Source organism: Suricata suricatta, chromosome X (assembly GCF_006229205.1).
Source record: "Suricata suricatta isolate VVHF042 chromosome X, meerkat_22Aug2017_6uvM2_HiC, whole genome shotgun sequence".
Taxonomy (NCBI): domain Eukaryota; kingdom Metazoa; phylum Chordata; class Mammalia; order Carnivora; family Herpestidae; genus Suricata; species Suricata suricatta.
The window spans coordinates 6,548,608-6,569,480 of NC_043717.1; the positions used below are offsets into that span (position 1 = coordinate 6,548,608).

Below are 20,873 nucleotides of genomic sequence, written 5' to 3' on the forward strand. Positions count from 1 at the left end.
CCAGGAGCAGAACTGTTATTTTCTTGCCTCTGTCATAAACAGGACAGAAGAAATGGTGGGCTAATACTCCACAAACACTTCATTTCCTGCTTACGAATATCTGATAAACTATTTGGACTTGGCTCTGTCAGCCAAGCATCATATGTTATGGCCGGGATCGATGTTATGTCTAGAAATGGAGCAAATTTGTATTTGAGGTTGACAGTTAAGAAGGCATAATAGCAGGTACCCCATGTGATCTTTAGTTTGGCATAAACAGCCATTGGGGATAATATATGGTGCACACAGTACTAGTCGGTGCAAACTGCTTTCACATTTTCTCCTTTAATCACTACCCCGGCATTCGCTCAGAGAGTAGCCCATGAAGGCGCACCCACTGAAATACGATTAACAGTGATTGGGGCTGGGGAGCACACACTCTAGTCAACAAGACACTGATTTTGTGCAGAAAGGCCATGTGCCCAGCCAAACAGCGCTGCATTCTTCTTTGTCTTTGGGCGTGACCTTGTGACGTGGATCTGGCCCCCAAGACACAAGGGGGAGTTTGCTAGATGGGTCTCCTGAACAGGCTTCTCATTTTCCTAATAAACAAAGACAAAGCGAGCTCACAGATCTTTGTCATTTCCCCCGTGGCCCTCTCTTTTTCCCTGTAACCTGAGCATAATGCATGGAGGTGGGGTAGCTGTGCTGGGACCGTGCGGCGAAAAAGCAACACAATGAAGATAGAGCAGGAAAAGAAGAGAGCCTGGGGTCTGAGGCCGTCCGTGAGCTGCTGCCCAGGCCCCGGACACCCAGCTCCGTTCTCGGGTTCGTGTAATACAAAAACTCCTTGATGGGATTGGTCCCTGCTAAGTGCATTTCCTGGGGTTGCGATCACACTCAATCCCAAATGAAAGAAGAAAAAAAAGAGATTTTTAAATCGGATGACATTATGAAAAACAGCTCAGCCCGAGAAAGTCTAGACCTGTGCTGTCTAAGGTGTAGCCACGAACTCCATGCGGCTTTTTACATTTCAATTAAATTTAATTAAAGTGAAATGAAAGTAAAAACCCGCTGCACACATTTCAAGTTTTTGATGGCCCCATGTGCTTAGTGGCTACCATAATGAACAGTGTAGATACAGGATGGTTTTTTTATCACGGTGGAAGGTTTTATAGGGTAGAGTTAGTTTAGATAAATCTCAGAGTAAAAAGCTTAAAAAAGGAGGCGGTATATTAAGAAGTGTTTGAAACTAAGTTTGGCTCCTTACTGCAAATGCATTTTTGAGTCAACATCTTTCTGCCCTAATGGGAGTGGTGTGGTTTGAAATAATTAAAGAAGATAAGAAATTTGGGGAATGACCACTTCCCTTGCAGATGCAGAAAGGCTAAAAACAGCACCTCGGGTTCTCGTGAAGTTTAAGAAACCCTGTCTGGGTATCATGCCCCTTGGATATAAAACTCCTTGCGTTTGAGCCACAGACTGTAAAAGCAAACTTCACACAATGTTCCCTTTCTCCTGCTCCGTCTCTTCCAACCATGCTCCCACAAACACGTGCACACAGAGCTGGAGTGGAAAGCCGATGCCATGCTAAGTCAGGGATGCGGTCTCTCCAAGTCTGCCTGTCCCAAGTTCGGTGCACATCTGGTTTCACTGTATACAGGGAGCCTTCCTGAAGTCACAGGTACCAGTGGCTTTGGCGAACACAAATAAAGGTCATCTAAACAGTCCACACGTTCCCTGCGAATGAGTTCAGGTCTCGCTCTAGAGGTTGAGGGCAAAGAAAAATCTGGCAGCATGGAGCCTGAGGTTTCTTTCATTGTTGTTTGCTTTTGTTTCTTAAGCTTGACCCCAAAAATGCCTCTCGGAAACATGGCACCCAGAATTTGCATGTGATTTGGGGGATGTTTGCCATGGTGACCTTTGCCAAGATGAAATGCAGTCTTTTGTGAGAAAGAGCGAGAGGTCCTTGGGAGTCTGTCCAGAACCCAGCCAAATGCTAACTCAGCCAACTCCGCGGCGACGTGACCTCCAGCAAGATGGGTAACCCCCGTCCTCTGCAGAATGAGGATTATACTTTACCTCAGTGTGCTGTTGTGAAGATTAAACAGGCTCCTACAATACAGAAAGCTAGAGCAGGGCAGACACTCAATCCAAGTCAGCTGCCATGTTTTTCTGTGCCAAGGCACGGTGAGAGTCTGATGCCTTGCTGGAATGAAATGGAAAATAGCCACGCTCCCTTATGTATCTCTGTGATGGCCAACAGAGCCCATTTATTTGTGGTACCCGCACTCTGAGAGGGAGGGAAAATGGTGGTAAGTGTGCTTTTAATTATTGAGATTCTCCTGTTTCCTCTGTCCCCAGTTGGGTGTTGGGGTGTGCTGTTTTGGGTAAAAAAAAAGAGTGCCAAAAATTGTTTATGGGAATATTAGTTTCCATTCCTAAGTCAGAAGCCCACACCTCTGGTGTTTAGGGACTGGATCTGGTGGCAAAATATGTGCATCACCGAACGTATGCAATATTAAACACACACACACACACACACACACACACACACACACAAGACATTACCTGTAAGGTAATCCAGACATTCTAGCAATTTCTTCTCTCGGGAGAAATCTAAGGCAAAGGTGTCAAATGTGTCATTGAGGTTGATTTCAGGAATTAGGACCTGGGATGATGCAGTTGCCATGGAGACTCTGTAATGTAAACAAAACAACTTTTCAGAAATGTCAAGATGGCTGTCATTGTCCCTGCATAGGAACGAAAGAAAAGGACAAGAAATATCATTTAAAATCGTGCTGTTTTCACACATGAGCCTCAGAAAGGATCTCGGAGCGCCACAACATGGCAACACAACACTAGTGAATGCAAGCTTAAAGACAAGGCAAAGGAACTGGGTAAACAGTGGAATAGCATCCCCCCCACCCTTTCTTTTTACCTCGGAAAAAAATTCCCCACAGAGGTGAAAGAATATTTATATTTCAAGTTGCTGTGTATTTAACAGCCTGGCCTCTTCACATCTAACCCCAGCAAGAAGCACATAGCTCCGGGCATTTCTTCACACATCTGTCTGGGAAACGTTTTGTTCCTTTCAGACCAACCCTGCTCTACTTCAAAGAGGAGTCTCCAAAATTTCGACCTGCATAAAAGGCAAAGTGAGGATTTAAAAACAATGTTTCCAGACATTGGATTAGTTTAATCAATTACCAGACCCATCTCTGAAATAAACATTAAAAAAGGAGTTTTTCCCTGGCTCGCTTCATTCTCCTTGTATTCTTTTTTTTTTTTTTTTTTTTGCACCATATTCCCGGCAGATGCCATGAAAAATATTCATGAGCTTCCTCGCAAATTCCTTCAGTGGATGCACTGGGTTTCCTCTTCATTTAGGCTTGCACATTAGAGTTTATAAACTCTAAAGCAAGGTGTTGGTAAGTCTGATTCTCCTGCTATGACAGATCTCCTGCTAGGCGTGTGTTGGGCTCTCAAGCCAAGCTGATTTGCAAAGTTCAGTTACTAATAGCAGAACAATCTGACTAGTTAAGAACTCCAGGCGATTCTCTTAAAAACAATACAGCTGTGGCCTGCTGGAAGCCACTTCTGAGCATGTCAGACTACGCCAGCCTCATAATCGTGATGATCTGGGTATTTCATTCAGCTTGGTGAACACCACCAGGGACCTAACTATATATGGGGTACTCTGTTGGGCGCTGGGAGTTGTGAGCAAAGAAACACTCTGAAATGGTTCAGCTCTAAATCTAGTTACTTATTTTCTAATTAAGAGCACTGATGCTCATTTATACAAGGTCACAAAGCTGGCTGGCAGCACCCGGGAGGAGAATTCCATGTAGTCTTCCATTTAATCTAAAAAAATTTCTACATCATTACCGAAGGAGATGTAGCTTTTCCTGTATCTCTTAATGGCTCCTAAAACTTTGTATTTTATTTTAAAAGCTTTTTAATGTTTATTTATTTTTGAGAGAGAGAGAGAGTGAGCGAGGGAGCGCAAGAGACAGCGAGCTCAAGCAGGGCAGGGGTAGAGAGAGACACACACAGAATCCAAAGCTCTTAGCACAGAGCCCAACGGTGAGGCTCAAACTCATGAACTGAGACATCATGACCTGAAGTGAAGTCAGTCACTTAACTGACTGAGCTGCCCAGATGCCCCAAAACTAAGGTCATTTGAACTCCTCAAATAAACATTTCAAAGCGAAACCCCAATTAGAATGTCTCATGATGACCAGGAGGGAGCACCTCACTGAACTATTAAGAAACAAGCGTCTTTCTATCGCATTTCTCTGTCGTTCTCGCTCGTTCTCGCGTGGCCTGGATCTGGGGCTGAAAGGACCTTAGGGCCTCTGACTCTCGCCTTAGGACCTGCCTGGTCCAGGGGCAGAAGCTTTGGTTGAGGCCCATACGAAACAGATTTCTCCCAAGTTCCTCCTGGTTCTATGGTCCACAGTTAACCAAAATGTGCTTTGGTCAAGTGAGTGTTAAAACTCCTGCCATCTTGATGGGGGGAACTCGGTGGGGTGGGAACGGAAAGACTCAAAGTCCCTAAGCCTGGGAGGCAAAGACTGACAGCAAGAATCTGTGGCATTACGGCACCTTTTAACACCTACACAGTTTTTTTGATGGAAGGAAAGATACTTATCTTTGGCTACAATTTCAAATTCTTAATTGGAGTGACATGAGAGGGGAGAGCTGCCAAATTCCACAGTTTAGGCCATGTTTTTATTCCCCAAATCCTTGTTGTCCATCTTCTGGCCTTTCAGATGAGTTGCCAAAATCCACCAGGGCCATCAGTATTCTGCCACTTTTGTAATTCTGTGCTTTCACAGTTGTGTATGTGTGTGTACGTGTATACACACATCTGTGTACATACCTGTGGGTATATGTTAAGCTCTTATCATATGGAGGCAAATAAGTACATTGTGCCCTATGCTGATGCTTAGGGGGTGGACTGCACATGACTTCTGTTTCAGGTTAGACTTTGATGCCGTTGGTCTCCATAACACTGTTTGCTAGGAGCCACACGGGGCCATATTTCCAGAAGGTGGATATGTCTAGAGTTGCATTGCTCATGGGGTTTCTGTCCAACAGTCAATGTCAGGGCAAGATGCTCTACCCTTCCCGCTGAATATCGCCCCCAGGCCAGGCCACCGACAATGGCACTTAAATGGGTCTCTCTTGGGCGAGCGGGCACATCACCGCAGTAAAACCCAGTGAGGTTTCACAGCAACAAAATGTGGCTTACGTTGGTCTGCTCAGGATTTCCCAGATGCACTTGGCTCTGGAACTCTGTTGTTGTTTTAACACCAATTAACACACTAGCAGAACACGCTTCAAAAACCACTCATCATGTGTGCTTGAATTCTTAAAATCAAGTGACATCTTGACAAGGCTGACAACTGGAGCTCTGGGCTTTCTATTCAGGGTAAGTCTGATGCATCCTCGAACGGCCTAGGAGTCCAAGGACAGAGGGGTCACTCTGTGGAGTCGGGGACCCTCCCAGGAGGTCTCAAAAATGCATACTGTTCACAGTGAAGTTTTTTACCCTCCTCCTGAGAATTCGCTGCTAAAAGTGATTTTAATTTTAGATTTCTCATAAGTAGTAGACCACCTTTCTTATGCTTCGATTTAGTGAAGAGTTTTGCTTACTTGACGTGATTTCATAAAGACGCCCATACAATCATACAAAAGACCCATATATTAGCGTGGCTTGAGCATACAGTATGTTATACAGTCTATTCGCATCAATTCAGTGAGGTGAGTTGGGAAGGAAGGGAATTGGCATTTGTTGCACGTTCACCGTGGGATGGCAACCGCACTAAGAGTTTTACTGCATTATCTCATTTTGTCCCTATAACAACTGCATTAGGTAGGAATCACGGACCTGTTTTGTAACCTGTTCACTGATGCATGCATTCACGTCAGGCAGTCTGCTATGTGCTGGGGCTAGAACGGTAGAAACAAGGTGGCTGGGGGTTCTGCCTGGTAGGAGCATGAGAGCAAGATTAGACTCATAAGTGTTCAAGGAGCAGCCCCAATGGCGTCTTTAATTACTGCTGGGCAATAAACACAGGGCCAGATACTGGATTCTAAAGCATATGCATCTCCTACAATGTAAAGCTTGAGGGTCTCTCTCCTTTTTTTTTTTTTTTATGTTTCTAAATCGAAAGCCTTTTTGCAGTTTCATTCAGCCTGCAGGTGAACATACCCACTTCAGGTGATTTAAGGACGTAGAAAAATCTCATCCAAATCTCACTTTAGGAAGGCTTGCAGGATTAAAAGTTTGTTCTGGGCTTTCCACCCTCGAATAGAAGAATAAAGATGATTTAGAAGTATACAGGTGCCAAAGCCCAAGGCAGACACAATAGGAGGCAGAGAATTATGAAGTCCTGCCCTAGAGAAGAATGCTTTCTGAGTAAAGGATTGAAGAGTAGAGACGGGCTAGAAGAGACATGTATGACATACTGAACTATGAAAACTTAAATCCAACAAACACTGTGGAGTCTCTATGATGTAAAGGCCTATTCTTAGGAGTCATCAGCAGTATTATCAAAACTACTGATAGAGGCGGCTCTTATAAGCCCACTTTTCTTAGCAGAAAATACCTCACGGATAAACCTCAAGAATTACAGTTAAAAAGTGGCAGTGCTGGGATCTCCCCAAGTTTCCTAAATCTCGTCTAAGCCTCCTGCCCTTGCCCTACATTCCAGTCCTAGAAAAAGGAAGGCTCAGGAATTGACCAAGAAGACTGACAAATAAGAACAGAAGAGAGGGGCTGCAGAAACAGGGAGACAAAGGCTGTTGGCAAATTTTATAGGTATGATGTCTTTAAACTTGATGGAAGTTTCGCCTTCTCATAAACAGGAGGCCAACTTTCTTACGTCTAGACTTAGTGAATAGTTTTGCTTATTTAAAATAGTTTTAGGGGTGTCTGAGTGGCTCCGTCGGTTAAGCATCCCACCCTTCATTTCGGCTTATGTCAGGATCTCACGGTTTGTGAGATGGAGCTCCACATCAGACTCTGTGCTGATACGTAGAGCCTGCTTGGGATTCTCTCTCTCTCTCCCTCTGCCCCTCCCCAGCTCACGCTTGTTCATCTTCTCTCTCTCTCTCTCTGAAAATAAATAAATAAACTTTAAAAAGTTTTTTAAAAAGCGCACCTACAATCACAACTATATATTGTGAGGCTTGAGAATATAGTACACAGTTGACCTTTAAACAATGGAGGGGGGTTAGAGGCGCTGAGCCCCACACAGTTGAAAATCCACGTGTAACTTGTGACTCTCCCAAACTTAACTATTTTTTAAATTTTATTAAAAAACTTTTTAATGTTTTATTTATTTTTGAGAGCGAGAGAGAGACATCATGAGCAGGGGAGGGTCAGAGAGAGGGAGACACAAAATCTGAAGACAGGCTCCAGGCTCTGAGCTTTTGACACAGAGCCCAATGTGGGGTTCGAACCCACGAACTGCGAGATCATGACCTGAGCAAAGCCAGATGCTCAACAACTGAGCCACCAGGTGCCCCCAAACTTAACTATTAATAGCCTACTGTTAACCAGAAGTCTTACTGGTAACATAGAGAATCGATTAACACATTTTTTGTATGCTATATGTATTATATTCTGCATTCTTACAATAACATAAGCTCGGGAGAAGAAAATATTATTAGAAATATTAAGAAATATTATTACAGAAAATATTATTAAGAAAATTATGAGGGAAAGTACATTTACAGTACTGTACTGTATTTATTTTTAAAAATCCATGTACAGGTGGACCTGCGCAATTCAAACCCATGCCATTTGAGGGTCAAGAGTATTATAAGATTCATTTGTAGAAAGAAAACTCAAAGTCATGTTTCTGTTCTTGAAGAGATGGGCTTGTTACAGGTAGAGGTGAATGGGACCAGTTGGATCTGAAGGTGATCACGTGTAGACATTCATGTACTTATGTTATACTTCAAAAGTAGGTAGGTCTTCTTTCAGAATGTTCTTTTTTAAAGAAATATTTAGTTTTGGAAGAGTGCAAGTGGGGGACGGGCAGAGAGAGGGAGACAGAAGATCTGAAGCGGGCTCCACGCCGACAGGCTGACAGCAGTGAGCCCGATGTGGGGCTCGAACTCATGAACTGGGAGACCATGACCCAGGTTGAAGCCGGACACTCAACTGACTGAACCACCCAGGTGCCCCCAGAATGTTCTATCTTAACTGTTATGGGGCCATATTCTCTTCCCTCGATAGCTGAGAATTTATTCGTATTACACCTGATCAAATATTTATGGATTGGTGAGAAACGCACCTCATAGTAGCCATTTCACCTGGACACCTCATGATTTAAAGCTGGAGAAAAGTACTCAAATCCCAGTTGGAAACCATGATGTAAGTGTAAAGACTGTCTAGTAGAGTGCCCTAGGTACGGGAGTTATTAGTGGTATTTGCAGTTTCTAACTTTAGGATGAGTATAAAGCAATTAGATATGGTCCAGATGAGAGCTGGGAAGACAAACACTTGGAACCTAGGAGACGAGGAAAGAAACTGGCTTCCCTTAAGAGTAGGGAGGTGATCATTTTAAGGATATAGAAGGGATAATAACCAGCTGTTATCCTCATGCTTTGGAAGAGATTAGGTATCGGAAGCAATCGCGGAAGGAATTATTCTCAAATATAACAACGCAGTGAAGTGGGTTTCATACAAGACCAGAGTTGTAAAACTACCACTGTACGTTACTCTAATGGAAAGAACAGTGGAAACGGAAATGATCAATGCCTACCTGTAAGTGACATTTTGAGAATGAGCAGTGTCCGCCACAAGCAAGCACTCAATTAATGTTACTTTTCTCTCTCTTTCCTTGAAGAAATTCAAGTCATAGGATGGCATCCCTTCCGCCCTCCCCTCTCCAGACTCCCAGGGCCAGGAGTTGGCAAAATATAGCCGGAGGGCCAAATACCTGTTTTGTGAAACGTTTTTAGAAACACAGCCATCGTGGCTGAGTTGAGCAGCTGTGAAGGAGACCTCATAACTTGCAGAGCTGAAAATATTTACTCTCTGGTCCTTTATAGAAGTTGGCGGACCCCTGCCCTAGGATGAAGGCCAGCATGAATGAGCTGCCTGGTGCAAGTAGCTCTGAAAATCAGAATGAGTGAAAAGTCAAGGGCATTGGCAGGGCTTGGAGACATCATTTAGGTGGAGTCAAGTGCTTTCCTTCGGCTCCACTAGAGTCGCCAGAGGGCAAGTGGTTCTGCGCTGATCAAGTACATGACGGAGGGGGCACGGACTCCCACGGGTTTTACTGCCGAACTGACCATTCACATAATGTTATCTTCGTGTTCCCTGCCCTAGAATAAGCCACACATTTCAAAGAAAGAGGTAGGAGATTGACAGTTGGGTCCTCTCTCTCTCTCTCATGAGTCAGCTTTGACCTTTCAGAACGGGCGAAGCTTCTCGACCAGATAAAAACGGGTCCAATGGAAAGCAACACCTGGGAGTTTGTTCTTTTTTTTTTTTTTTCCAAATAGATGAGCCCTGAGATGGAAGAAAAGCTTCCCTTTTATGTCTCTGCCTTCATTTTGATTCTTTGTTATCAAGCGTACGATAAGATCAGGTCTGAGAGTCACAAAAAATGCTGGTTTTGTGCGACCATAAGCTTTCTCCCCCCAAAAAGCAAGGCTGATTTTATTCTTTTAACTGGTGGACTCTTGTTTCAAAGGCCTTGAACTCCAGGGTGCTGCTGAAAAGGCTTTGACATGTCAAAGGGAAGCATCTTTAGCGGGAACAAAGCAGCTCAAAGCCTCTATTCTCCCTGGTACTCAGCCTTGCAAATGAAAACAAAAGCAAGGCGAGGGCAAGGCCGGACCAATCGCTCCCCAGACACGGGCCGGCAGCTGGGAACTTCCCAGCAGCCCCCGCACTCACCTCTCAGTGATATTCTTCGCTGTCTGCAGGAAGCGCGCATGATCGTTCTCCTTCAGAGAATGTTCCGCTTGGGAGATGAGGGATGCCGACCGCTCGATGCACTGCTTGCAGTTCGCAATCTGTTGAGCCAGTTTGCGGAGCCTCATCACCTGGAAAAGAGGCATGGAGACAGTTACACCAGTGGGTTCGCTTGGGGAGAACGCATCGGGCTGGCCCCTTTCTGATGTGTGCACTCTGTTACCCGTAAGTGGTCCTTCAATAAGAGTCCAACAAGTAGGCAGGGACATATGGAAATCTCAGTTAGGGGACTCCTGGCTTAGACAGTCTTTGTCTCCTTGGAGAAGCGTTGCTAATTTGTTTTATGAGAAAATACTGAATTGTTAATTGCTTCCTTGTTGATGGGGAAGAAAGGTGCTGCCTAATGGTAAGTTACAAAGGTCACCAGACCGCGTCTGCGACTATTCCACGCAATGACTGTAAGATTATAGGGGACGCTGGCACCCTCTCGTATCTCAGGTTTCCTGCCGGGCCATCAAGAAAAGAAAACCTCTCCAGAGGTGCAAATGTGTGGCTTCAGTAAGAAGCATTTTCTAAAAAGTTCTTTGCAATCCATGTAATAAAACTGTGATGTGAAAACATGCGGTATTACCATTTCCCACACGATCTAAAACTCATGTGTTAAATTCACAGAAAGAGAGCGTTTTTTTCCATTGATTAATATTTTTCCTGTTGAGCAGATGAGAGAAGGCCAAAAAAAGCACAGCTGGGCCATTTCCCCTCACTGGGAACGTCATTTCCAGGCACTTTGTGCTTACTTGATAACCAAGAACTATTTTGATAAGCGTTTCCCAGTCGGGGTAAAAATGCATGTTTGGTTCCAACCTCCATTCCAATTCCTGAGCCTGTCTTGCTTAAAAACGACCCTCAAACGTCATTGACCGTAACCTCTGGGGTAGGCCAAGATAAGGACACAGTAACCCACTTGACCATGCGCTCTGGTGTCTGAAATGCGCTACAAGATGAAGCCCTCTGGCCAGAAGCCAAGTTAAAATTAGATTGCTAATTGGAATTGCCGAGCGCCCGGTGCCCCTTCCACGCAGCTTGGGACAGGTCTTGGCCGGCTTTATGATCATTCCGGAATGGAAAACAGCTCTGGGTGAAAAGGTAGGGAGGAGGCCAGTTAATCTGTCTTACAGACAAGGCCGGCTCCAGCTCCCTCCAGAATTCCTGCTAACTCCAAGAAATTCTTTCTTTCTCCAAGTCATCATTATCATCCCCATGCAACTTTAATCGCAGAAAAGGAAGGAAGGAGATGTCAGAACTCAAGGCCTCTGAGGAACATCTGATTCCAGCTATGTCGTACTGCAGCAAACAGAGGAAATGAACACTGCACTGAGAGGCAGCGGACACAAGATTTCAGGCAAGTGAGAAAAATTCCTGAAAGGAGAGTTAGAGCACGAAGTGTCAAAACCTCAGAGCAAACAGGATATGATACTAAGCCTGGTAAAAGACTTCACTCGTTATAATTCTAGTGACCATCCAGCAGCAGATTAACCTGGTTGTTAGTTGAAATAACACTTATTTTACACCAAATTGAATTTAGCTTCTAACATTAATACATCCAGAGGTAGAGCTAAGAAAGGCGTCGAGTCCAATTCAAAATATTAAAACACATCCATCAGAGGAAGGAAAATAACTTAGAGTTCCTAGAACAAACCAAGTGAATGGAAGATTTGTAATTATACAAGAGAATTAAAGATGCTCGATATGATTCTAACAAAAGAAACATAAGGTCACAATGTTCCTTCGGAATAACTTCATGTCTATCACTTATCAGTGATCCCACAGACTACAAAAGCAACAATACAGGAATTCTATTTTCTTCTTTCTTTTCTTCTATCATGATATTGGAAATTAAATGTGACATTAAGAGAAGGGAAAAAAAAAACCCTTAAATCATGTGTAAGTTGAAGCAAGCCAAAATGAGAGCCTCCTTGGAACACATAAGAATGCTTTACCAAAAACAATTGTTGGCATAATTTTAATTTTAGCTCAACTGTACAATTCTGTCTGATACACCGGGTTAAAGCTTTTCAAAATGGTGTGCACAAGAATCAGCGAGGGGTCTTTTTTAAAGAGAGCTACAGACGTTTGGGCTCACTTTCCAGTATCCTGGGTAAAAAGCTGTCACTGGCGGAGCAGCGGGAATCTGCATTTCAACAGGAAACAAGGTACAGGTATGGTGAGAACTAGCACTGAAAACACTAAGGGGAAGACGGGCACCTGGGGGGGGCGCAGTTGCTTAAACGTCTGACTCCTCATCTCAGCTCAGGTAATGATCTCATCATTTGTGAGTTCAGGTCCTTTATCAGCTCTGTGCTGATGGCGTGGAGCAGTCTTGGGATTCTCTCTGCCCCTGCCCTGCTGTGCGCATTCTCCCTCTCCCTCTCAAAATAAGTAAATAAACTTAAAAAAAAATAAAACATTAAATAGAAGAGGAGAGAAGAAAGTAGTAGAGTACATTCCCGGTACAAAGGGCAAATCAGGTTTTTGCAAAACTTTGTGTGTGGGTGTGTGTGTGTGTGTGTACACATGTGTGTGAGTGGGCGCACACACACGAGCTGGATTTGATGTCCTGTGTATTTCTTACTGTGAGTTTCAGTTAAAAAAACAAAAGAGAGAAACACTGCTCTAAGCTCCGTGTTCATAAGCTATGGTCCATGAGCCATATTCAGCATACACCTGTCTGTGTAAATAAAGTTTTATTGGCACACTGCCACATTCATTCATTTACGACTCATCTATGGCTGTTTTCACACTATAACACTGGGCAGAGGTGAGCTTTTGCAACAGAAACTGTATGGCAAAACCGAAAATATTTATTATTTGGTCCTTTACAGAAAAAATTGGCTACCTTAAACGATTCTGAATGAGATGGCCCTGATCTGAACCACACTCTGGGAAACACTACCCTACTTGGTATATAGCCCTTCAGAATCAGACACCGGACATTTAGCAAAATACAGATTTCTTCATTAGAACACACTTCATGTATTATTTTAAAAATCTGACGAGACAATAAAATTTGATTTTTGAAAAGAAACACTCGATCTTGACACATAAGAAGATCCTTTATATGTACGTGTTATTGCCACAGGGGAAATTTTTCCTAGTTGGCCTTGTTCTTTTTCCCTTTGGGAAGTGTTGATTGCACAGTGTCATTTCAGGAACGCATTCCATACACATCATGGAAATGTCCAGCCCGTTGGACCTTCTTTTACTGAGGACATAGGCCTGAATATGCCAGTGTACTTGCTGCTTTTAAAAGTAACGCTTTGTTTTTCTTTAAATGCATTTTAAATGCTTTTAAGATATGTGCCTTTATGTATATTGTAGGATACCCACCCCCACACTGTTATGTCCTAACAAGTGATCCTCAGTCATCACAAATCTCCGAATGCCAGTGAGGCCTGTACTTGGCATTTCAACCAGGCTGAAGAAAAGCCCGAATGTGTGGTCCAGTGAACTGTCGGAAATTCTGGAGATTTAGAGGACATAAAAGCAGTGGAGAGACGGGACCCTTTCCTCTGTGGCTGCAGCCTTCTACCATCGATCTGTGTCTGAACATAAAACACGTAATTTGCTTAATCTGGAGTCTGCTCCCAACTTTTCGTGTGTTGACATGAAATTTATCTGGTACTACTGAAGAGATAAGACGATTCTTTCCCAGGGAGTCTCTTGACTTGAGACTCTCCAGTCTGTCCAAGTATAAAGGCTGCCAAGCTATTTATTTGACAGAATGCACAATGGTCTGAGGGCAAGAATTACCAGTACGTACCAGTGTGTAACAGACCCACCTGCCTGGCAAGCCGTCGGCCGGCAGAGCTGTGGCGAGCCTGCTTCCACCAAGGCTAATGACAGCCTCGTGATCAGCACCAGAGGCACGTGGTGGCGAAGTCACGAGGTATATGAAATTCACCACTGCAATCCCCACGATCCTGCTGGCTCTTCCTCCAGCTCCCCACTTCCAAGTGCTGCCCAGAGGGCCCTCCAGTCCCTTCTCTGCATTCAGTGTCCTCAGACACCAACCTGGGCCCCCTCACGGGCACCACGTCTGCACTAGTGCTCGCTGCCCAGCACCAGATTAAAAGGGTGTCGGTACCTATGTTCCTCTTACTCCTCAAATGTACCTCTTACATCCCACGCCCTGGCCAAGGACCCAGTCACTGTGAATTCCGAGTTTTGGGATCAACTATTCTTGGCGATGTGCCAAAGCAGCAACTCAAGAGAAAGCCAAACTGGGCCTCATGTTTCCCAAGTAAAGTTTGCTTTCTAATACTGCATCTGAGATCATGTCCCTGGGCAACTTTTTGTTTCGTTTTGTTATTTATTTTTTTGAGGGAGAGAGAGACAGAGTGTGAGCGGGGGAGGCAGAGAGACAGGGAAACAGAATTGAAACAGGCTCCAGGCTCTGAGCTGTCAGCACAGAGCCCGACATGGGGCTTAAACTCACAAACAGTGAGATCCGCTTAACCCACTGAGCTACCCAGGCGCCTCCCTGGGCAACTTTTAAAAAAGTGAGAAATTCCAAATACACGGTTTTTCAAGTAATATGATCAAATTTCCTATACATAGTACCAGCTTTACCAAATCTCAATATTTTCATATTTGCATAAGATTTTCCAAAAGGAAGTGAAATATTATTGATAGCATTGAAGCCCCTGTGTGTCCTCCCTAATTTCATTCAAGTCCTTCTTGAGAGGAAAACACCTTTTGTGAATTCAGGGTGGATCACTCCTGAGCATGTACATGTGCCCAAACATTGTATGGGATTTTTTTGCAGTTTATCAAATTTCATATAACAATTCTCATTCCATACAACAGTACTATAAATCTTGTTTATATATTTTGTGATTTGTCCAGATGAATACAAATAGATCACTCTAGTTCATTAATTTTAATTTTTGAAGACTGTTCCATTATATAAATATACAACTGTCTTATAAACAGCTTTATTGAGGGGCACCTGGGTGGCTCAGTGGGCTAAGTGTCTGACTCTTGGTTTCGGCTCACGTCATGGTCTTACAGTTGGTGAGTTCGAGTCCCAAGTCAGGCTCTATGCTGACAGCGCGGGATCAGCTTGGGATTCTCTCTCTCCCTCTCTCTCTGCCCCTCCCCTGCTTGACCTCACTTGTTCTCTCTCTTTCAAAGTAAATAAATAAACACTAAAAAAATTAAACAGCTTTATTGAGATATAATCAATGTGTAACAAACCATACATAATTAACATGCAAATTTATAAGTTTTCAAATATGTCTAGGGGCGCCTGGGTGGCTCAGTCAGTTAAGCGTCCAGCTTTGGCCCAGGTCATGATCTCACGGTTCGTGGGTTCGAGATTCTGTATTTCCCACTCTCTCTGACCCTCCCCTGCTCATGCTGTCTCTCAAAAATAAACAAATGTGCATAAACCCAGGAAACAAGTCACCACATTCAAGACAATGAACGCATAGATCATGCCTCCAGTTTTCCTCCAGCCTCATGGTAATTCGTCCTGCCCACCCTTCCCCGTCACTCATTCCTAAGCAACCACTGATTTGTTCCTTGTTGCCGTAGATTATTGGAAAGTGTTATTTCTAAACTTCCATATGGATGTATTCATGCCATATATACTACTTTGTGCCTGGCTTCCTTCACTTGCCATAATTTATTTTTATTTTTATTTTTTTTGGCCTGTTTATTTGTTTTGAGAGGGAGAGACTGAGAGAGTGAGTAGGGGAGGGGCAGAGAGAGAGAGGGAGAGAAAGAATCCCAAGCAGGCTCCACATTGTCAGCACAGAGCCCACCAAGGGGCTTGAAGCCACAAACCTTGAGATCTTGACCTGAGCCCAAACCGAGAGTCAGAGCTTAACCGATTGAGATACCCAGGCACCCCCACTCCCCATAATTTATTGAGATTCACCCATGTTGTGCCATGTATTAGTAGCTTCTTCTTTTTGGTTGCATTTGGGTCATTTCCAGTTTGGAACTATTACCCTTCATTCTCACATGAAAATTCACATACATGTCTTATAGGGACATATGTTTTCATCTGTCTTGGTAAACGCCTAGAATGGCCGGACCATATGGTAAGTGTATATTTAACTACTTAAAAAACTGTCAGTTCGGGGCACCTGGGTGGGTCAGTTGGTTGAGTGTCTGACTCTTGATTTCAGCTCAGGTCATGATCTCACTGTTCATGGGTTTCAGCCACAAATCGAGCTCTGTGCTGAGAGCGTGGAGTCTGCTTGGGATGGTCTCTCCTTCTCTCTCGGTCCCTCTCCTACGCACACACACATACACACACTCTCCCTCTCTCTCTCTCTCTTTCAAAAATAAATAAACAAACATTAAAAAAAACTGTCGGGGCACCTGAGTGGCTCAGTTGGTTAAGCGGCCAACTTCAGCTCAGGTCACGATCTCATAGTTCCTGACTTGGGCTCTGTGCTGACAGCTTGGAGCCTGGAGCCTGCTTTGGATTCTGTGTCTCCCTCTCTCTCTGCCTCTTCTCCCACTTGCACTCTGCCTGTCTGTCTGTCTGTCTCTCTCAAAAATAAATAAACATGAAAAAGTTAAAAAAAAAGGAAACTGTCATTTCTCCAAAAAAAACTGTTTCATTCTTATAAACAGCACGTGAGAGCTTCAGTTCCTCTACATTCTCAACAATTCTTCGTATGGTCCAGCTTTTTAATTTCAACTGTTCTACTAGGTAATAAGGGTAGCTCACTGGGATTCTAATTCGCCTCAATGACTTTCCTTGATGACTTCCTTAATGACTAATGATTTTGAACATGTCCTCATGTGCTTATGTGCCTGCCATCCACACATCTCCCTCAGTACACATTCAAATCTCTCATCTGTTTTGGCGAAGGTTTGTTTCCTTACTAATTAATGAGTTTTGAGAATTTGTTAAATATCTGCATACAAATACTTTTTTACTGAGATAAAGAACATAAATATTTATCCCCTATCTGTGGCTTTTCTTTACATTCTCTTGACAGTGCCTTTTAAAGAGACGTTTTTACTTTTGATGAAATACAATTTACAATGATCTGTTTAATTTGTAAAGATTTTGTTGATGGCTTTCTCATTGTATCTAAACCAATCTTTGCCCAACTCAAGGTTCACCAGAATTTCCTCCCATGCTTTCTTCTAGAAGTTTTTTTAAAAGATTTTTTTTTATTGTTAAGTAATCTCTCCACCCCATGTGAGTCTCGAACTCACAACCCTGAGATCAAGAGTCGCATATGCCTCTCCGACTGAGGCAGCCAGGCACCTCCAAGTTTTATCCTGCGGTCTTTCACATTACATATATGATCCATTTAGACCTGATTTTTGTGTACAGCATGAAATATGGATCAAATTTCATATTCTTCTCCTACAAGGAGACTACAACTCAGTTTCTAAATTCCCCTGGTGACCAAGTTTTCCTTGTAGTTTCAGCATCTACATTTTTACTTCCCCAAAAGCTAATTTGTTTTTTTCCAATTTCTTTCTCTCTTATTTTCTATCCTTTTGTGATTTCACAAGTTTTTGCTCTTTTAAAATCAAAGTTATTCCTTCATTTATTTATTTAACCATCTTTTTAATATTTTCCCACAAAATGAATTTCACCTGGGGTGAGGTAATGTCTTTGCTGAGTTTGTTGGCTATATTTTTAGAAATGTAAGATTTCTTTATATGTTCCAGAACTGTGGTTTGAGTTTCAGACTGAAAGGGAAGAAGTTATCTATAATCTTTTCCTCCCTCCCTCTCTTTGCTTAGCCCACACCACCTAGCGGGTTTACCGTCAGTCACCCTAACCACGCCCGTGGGGGTCCTCATTCGGGAACCTGGTGTGACCTCTGCCTTTCCAAGGCTTTTCTTCTGTGTGGGCACCAGAAATAGTGCAGAGCCAGGCTCGAACCCAGCAACTGACTTGTTCCAGACTCCCAGGCCTGAACTTTGCTAAAAACTATGACCTTAGGTAAAGGTTGGCAAGAAATCTTTTCCAGTGTCTTTTAATGAACTGAGAAGCCTATGAACCAAGGCCTGTGGCATGAAGCAAGGAGCCTGACTTCAGTCCCCCATACCATCTGGAGCAATTCTAGCCCCTTCAGCCTGAGGCTTCAAGAACTATCTATCCATTGGACGTGAAAGTGCTTTCATCTCTTCCAGACCAAGTCTCCATGAGCCTCTGTTTTAGCCACAGCCATGGCTTTGCAGGTTTGTCCCATTTCTGGCCTATGGAGATCTTTCTCTTGTTTTGGGTCCAGCTAGGTCTCTTTGCTTTCCTACTTTGCTATGTTCTTGTCACTGCTCCGTGTTTGGAGTGGAGCAGGGGCACCAAAGCACGAACGCCATGCATCACCATGGCCAGAGTTGGGGAACCCCTTCACTTTTGATCTGGCTCATGAGAGAGATTGTCACACTGAGAAGTTAAGCAAGGGAAAGGCCTGGCTGGATAAGCCTCCCCCCCCACTCCCGCCCCAAGATGCTCTCATCCTAATCCCTGGAGTTTTTAAACTATGGCAACTTACATGACACAAGGGACACTGCACATGTGATTAAGGCAGGGATCTTGAGAGAAGGCATGTTATCCTGGATGATCTGAGTGACCCTAATGTAATTAGAAAGGTCCTTAGAAGAGAGAACCAGGAAGGGTTGTGTCAGAGAAAGAGACTTGCAGAGGGATGCAAAGCTCACAGAATGATGTGATGAAGAAACCAAGAACCAAGGAATGCCGGTGGCCTCTAAGAGCCAGAAAAGGCAACAAATGGATCCTGCCCTAGAGCCTCCAGAAAGAAAGGGCACTGTCAAAACCTTGACTTTATGGCCAGTGACACTGATTTTGGACTCCTGACCTCCAAGAGGTCAGGTACTAAATCCGCGTTGCTTTAAGCCACGAGGTCTGCGGTAATTTGTTACAGCACTGATAAGAAACTACTATGAGCGTTGAGAGCTGATCCCCCAACCATGTAAAGGCAACAAATGACTTCCTATGCGCATATTAATTAATTGCAGCTGTATTTCATGCAATCAGATGCCTGAGGACCTGGAAGGCATCAGGCAGTAAGAGATGTAGACATGTACAACTTGTATGTGGGAAAAAGTCGCTTCTCAACACACCTGAGTCCGTTCTTGGCCAGGGCTGATTTCACATTAATTTGTTAATTCACTGTCAACAAGTTCAATAACGATTTGATTTGATTTGACTTTGACTTTTCTGATCACCATCACCATGGAGTTTTGTCACCATGAATTTATACCTGCCTGAATTCACTCAAGCACGTGGGGAAACACTCACAATCTCTATATAAAATCCGATTCATTTACACATTTATACTGTGACAATTGCTAGCATACAGCGATAGATATGAAATGAACTCTTCCTCTGTGGAACTCACCTTCTCCTAGAGAAGAGAGATAAAAACAATGGCTATAAGAGCCCAGAGGTCCATACTGCCCCATGGAGTTCTGTAGTGGAGCAGAGGGAATGTAATGTAGACCTTGTATTACACGTGTGCATAGGAGACCATGACAATACAAAGGGGTGGAGAAAAAAATGGTCAATCAAGGGGCTTTGAGCTATGTCTTAAAGACATAAGAGGAGATTGTAGAAAATACAGAAAAAGGGAGTATTCAATATTTCCTAAGCTATTGAAATGCATGGGAGTATGATATTTTCTCCAGATAGAGACTATGGTATCTTCTGCCCCAGAAATCATACCTTCCCTTCTTTGATCTTGGTTCCAATAATTTGTCGTCTTTGCTGAATGATCTCAATGAGAAGATCACACTCCTCCATCAGTTTGGCTTCTTGACGTGATGCATTGACCTATAGATAGATAGAGTGGTAAGCATTTAATTTGGCCTCTGTTTTTAGTTAAATGCTCTTCAATGTAGACTACTATGTTTCTGGTAATCACTAAAAGATAGTTTAAATGTTAACTAGTTCCTCAATTATACAGAGATGGAAAACATAGGACTTGCATGTCTACTCCCTACCTTACGTCCTTGAAAACACTATTATCACATGAAAGTAGTCTTTCCTACTAAGCCACACTCAGCCTCGGAATCTTTCTTCATACAACATACATGTAGCTGCTACCAACTAGTTGAAAATGGACACGAGATATATTTGCAATTCCTTCTTTTATATCTTGAAAGAAAGTAATTTTGGGCTATTAGCCATAAAAAGAAAGTGGAAAAGTAACTAATATTATTCTTTTATAGAGGATAGATTACTATTAATGTCCATTGGACACATTTTCCAAAAGCGAGGTAGCAAGATCACATATTTATTTCTCTTTTATTATTTTTTTTAAAATTTTTAATGTTTGTTTATTTTTGAGAGACAGAGAGAGTGAGCAGGGGAAGGGCAGAGAGAGAGGGAGACACAGAATCTGAAGCAAGCTCCAGGCTCTGAGCTGTCAGCACACAGCCTGACGCGGGGCTCAAACCCATGAACCATGAGATCATGACCTGAGCCAAAGTCAGTTGCTTAACTGACTGAGCCACCCAGACGCCCCTTTACTTTTCTTTTCAATACAGATATCAACTTTGTATTTAATTGCTCTGAAAACATAAAAAAAGAAAAAGGACTGTTGGATATTTTATTAATCTTATGGCAAAATTTAAAATTTTACTTCTGGTATACTTCTGAAAGACCAATAGTCTACAATAAACACAATTAGCTCATTCTTGGCAACTGGACTTGGGAAATACTCTGCACACGCTATTTCCTCCACCTCTGGACAATCCCGAGATGCTTACTTGCAAACAGAGACCCAGAAATCACAGCTGTGGGAAATGGAGATAGCATACTTGAGTTTTATGATTTTAACACAGCACAGAAGTTGCAGTGTTCCAGAGAATGACAATGGCATCATTGATTACTCTAGCATCTCTCAGGGAGGAGACATAGCTCAGTCATTAAGCCCTTTTGATTTGG

The 20,873-nt window shown here is 43.2% G+C and overlaps 1 protein-coding gene across 3 annotated transcripts in view; it reads right to left on the bottom strand.

Moving 5' to 3' along the window:
- MID1 (midline 1) overlaps positions 1 to 20,873 on the bottom strand; it is a 107,952-nt gene that overhangs the window by 24,306 nt on the left and 62,773 nt on the right. For all 3 annotated transcript variants that reach the window (XM_029930444.1, XM_029930443.1, XM_029930445.1), the window contains exons 3-5: positions 19,650 to 19,757; positions 9,905 to 10,053; positions 2,551 to 2,678 (exon numbers count right to left, since the gene is read on the bottom strand). In XM_029930444.1, the coding sequence (XP_029786304.1) occupies positions 2,551 to 2,678; positions 9,905 to 10,053; positions 19,650 to 19,757 (385 nt within the window). The remainder of the gene's footprint in view (positions 1 to 2,550; positions 2,679 to 9,904; positions 10,054 to 19,649; positions 19,758 to 20,873) is intronic.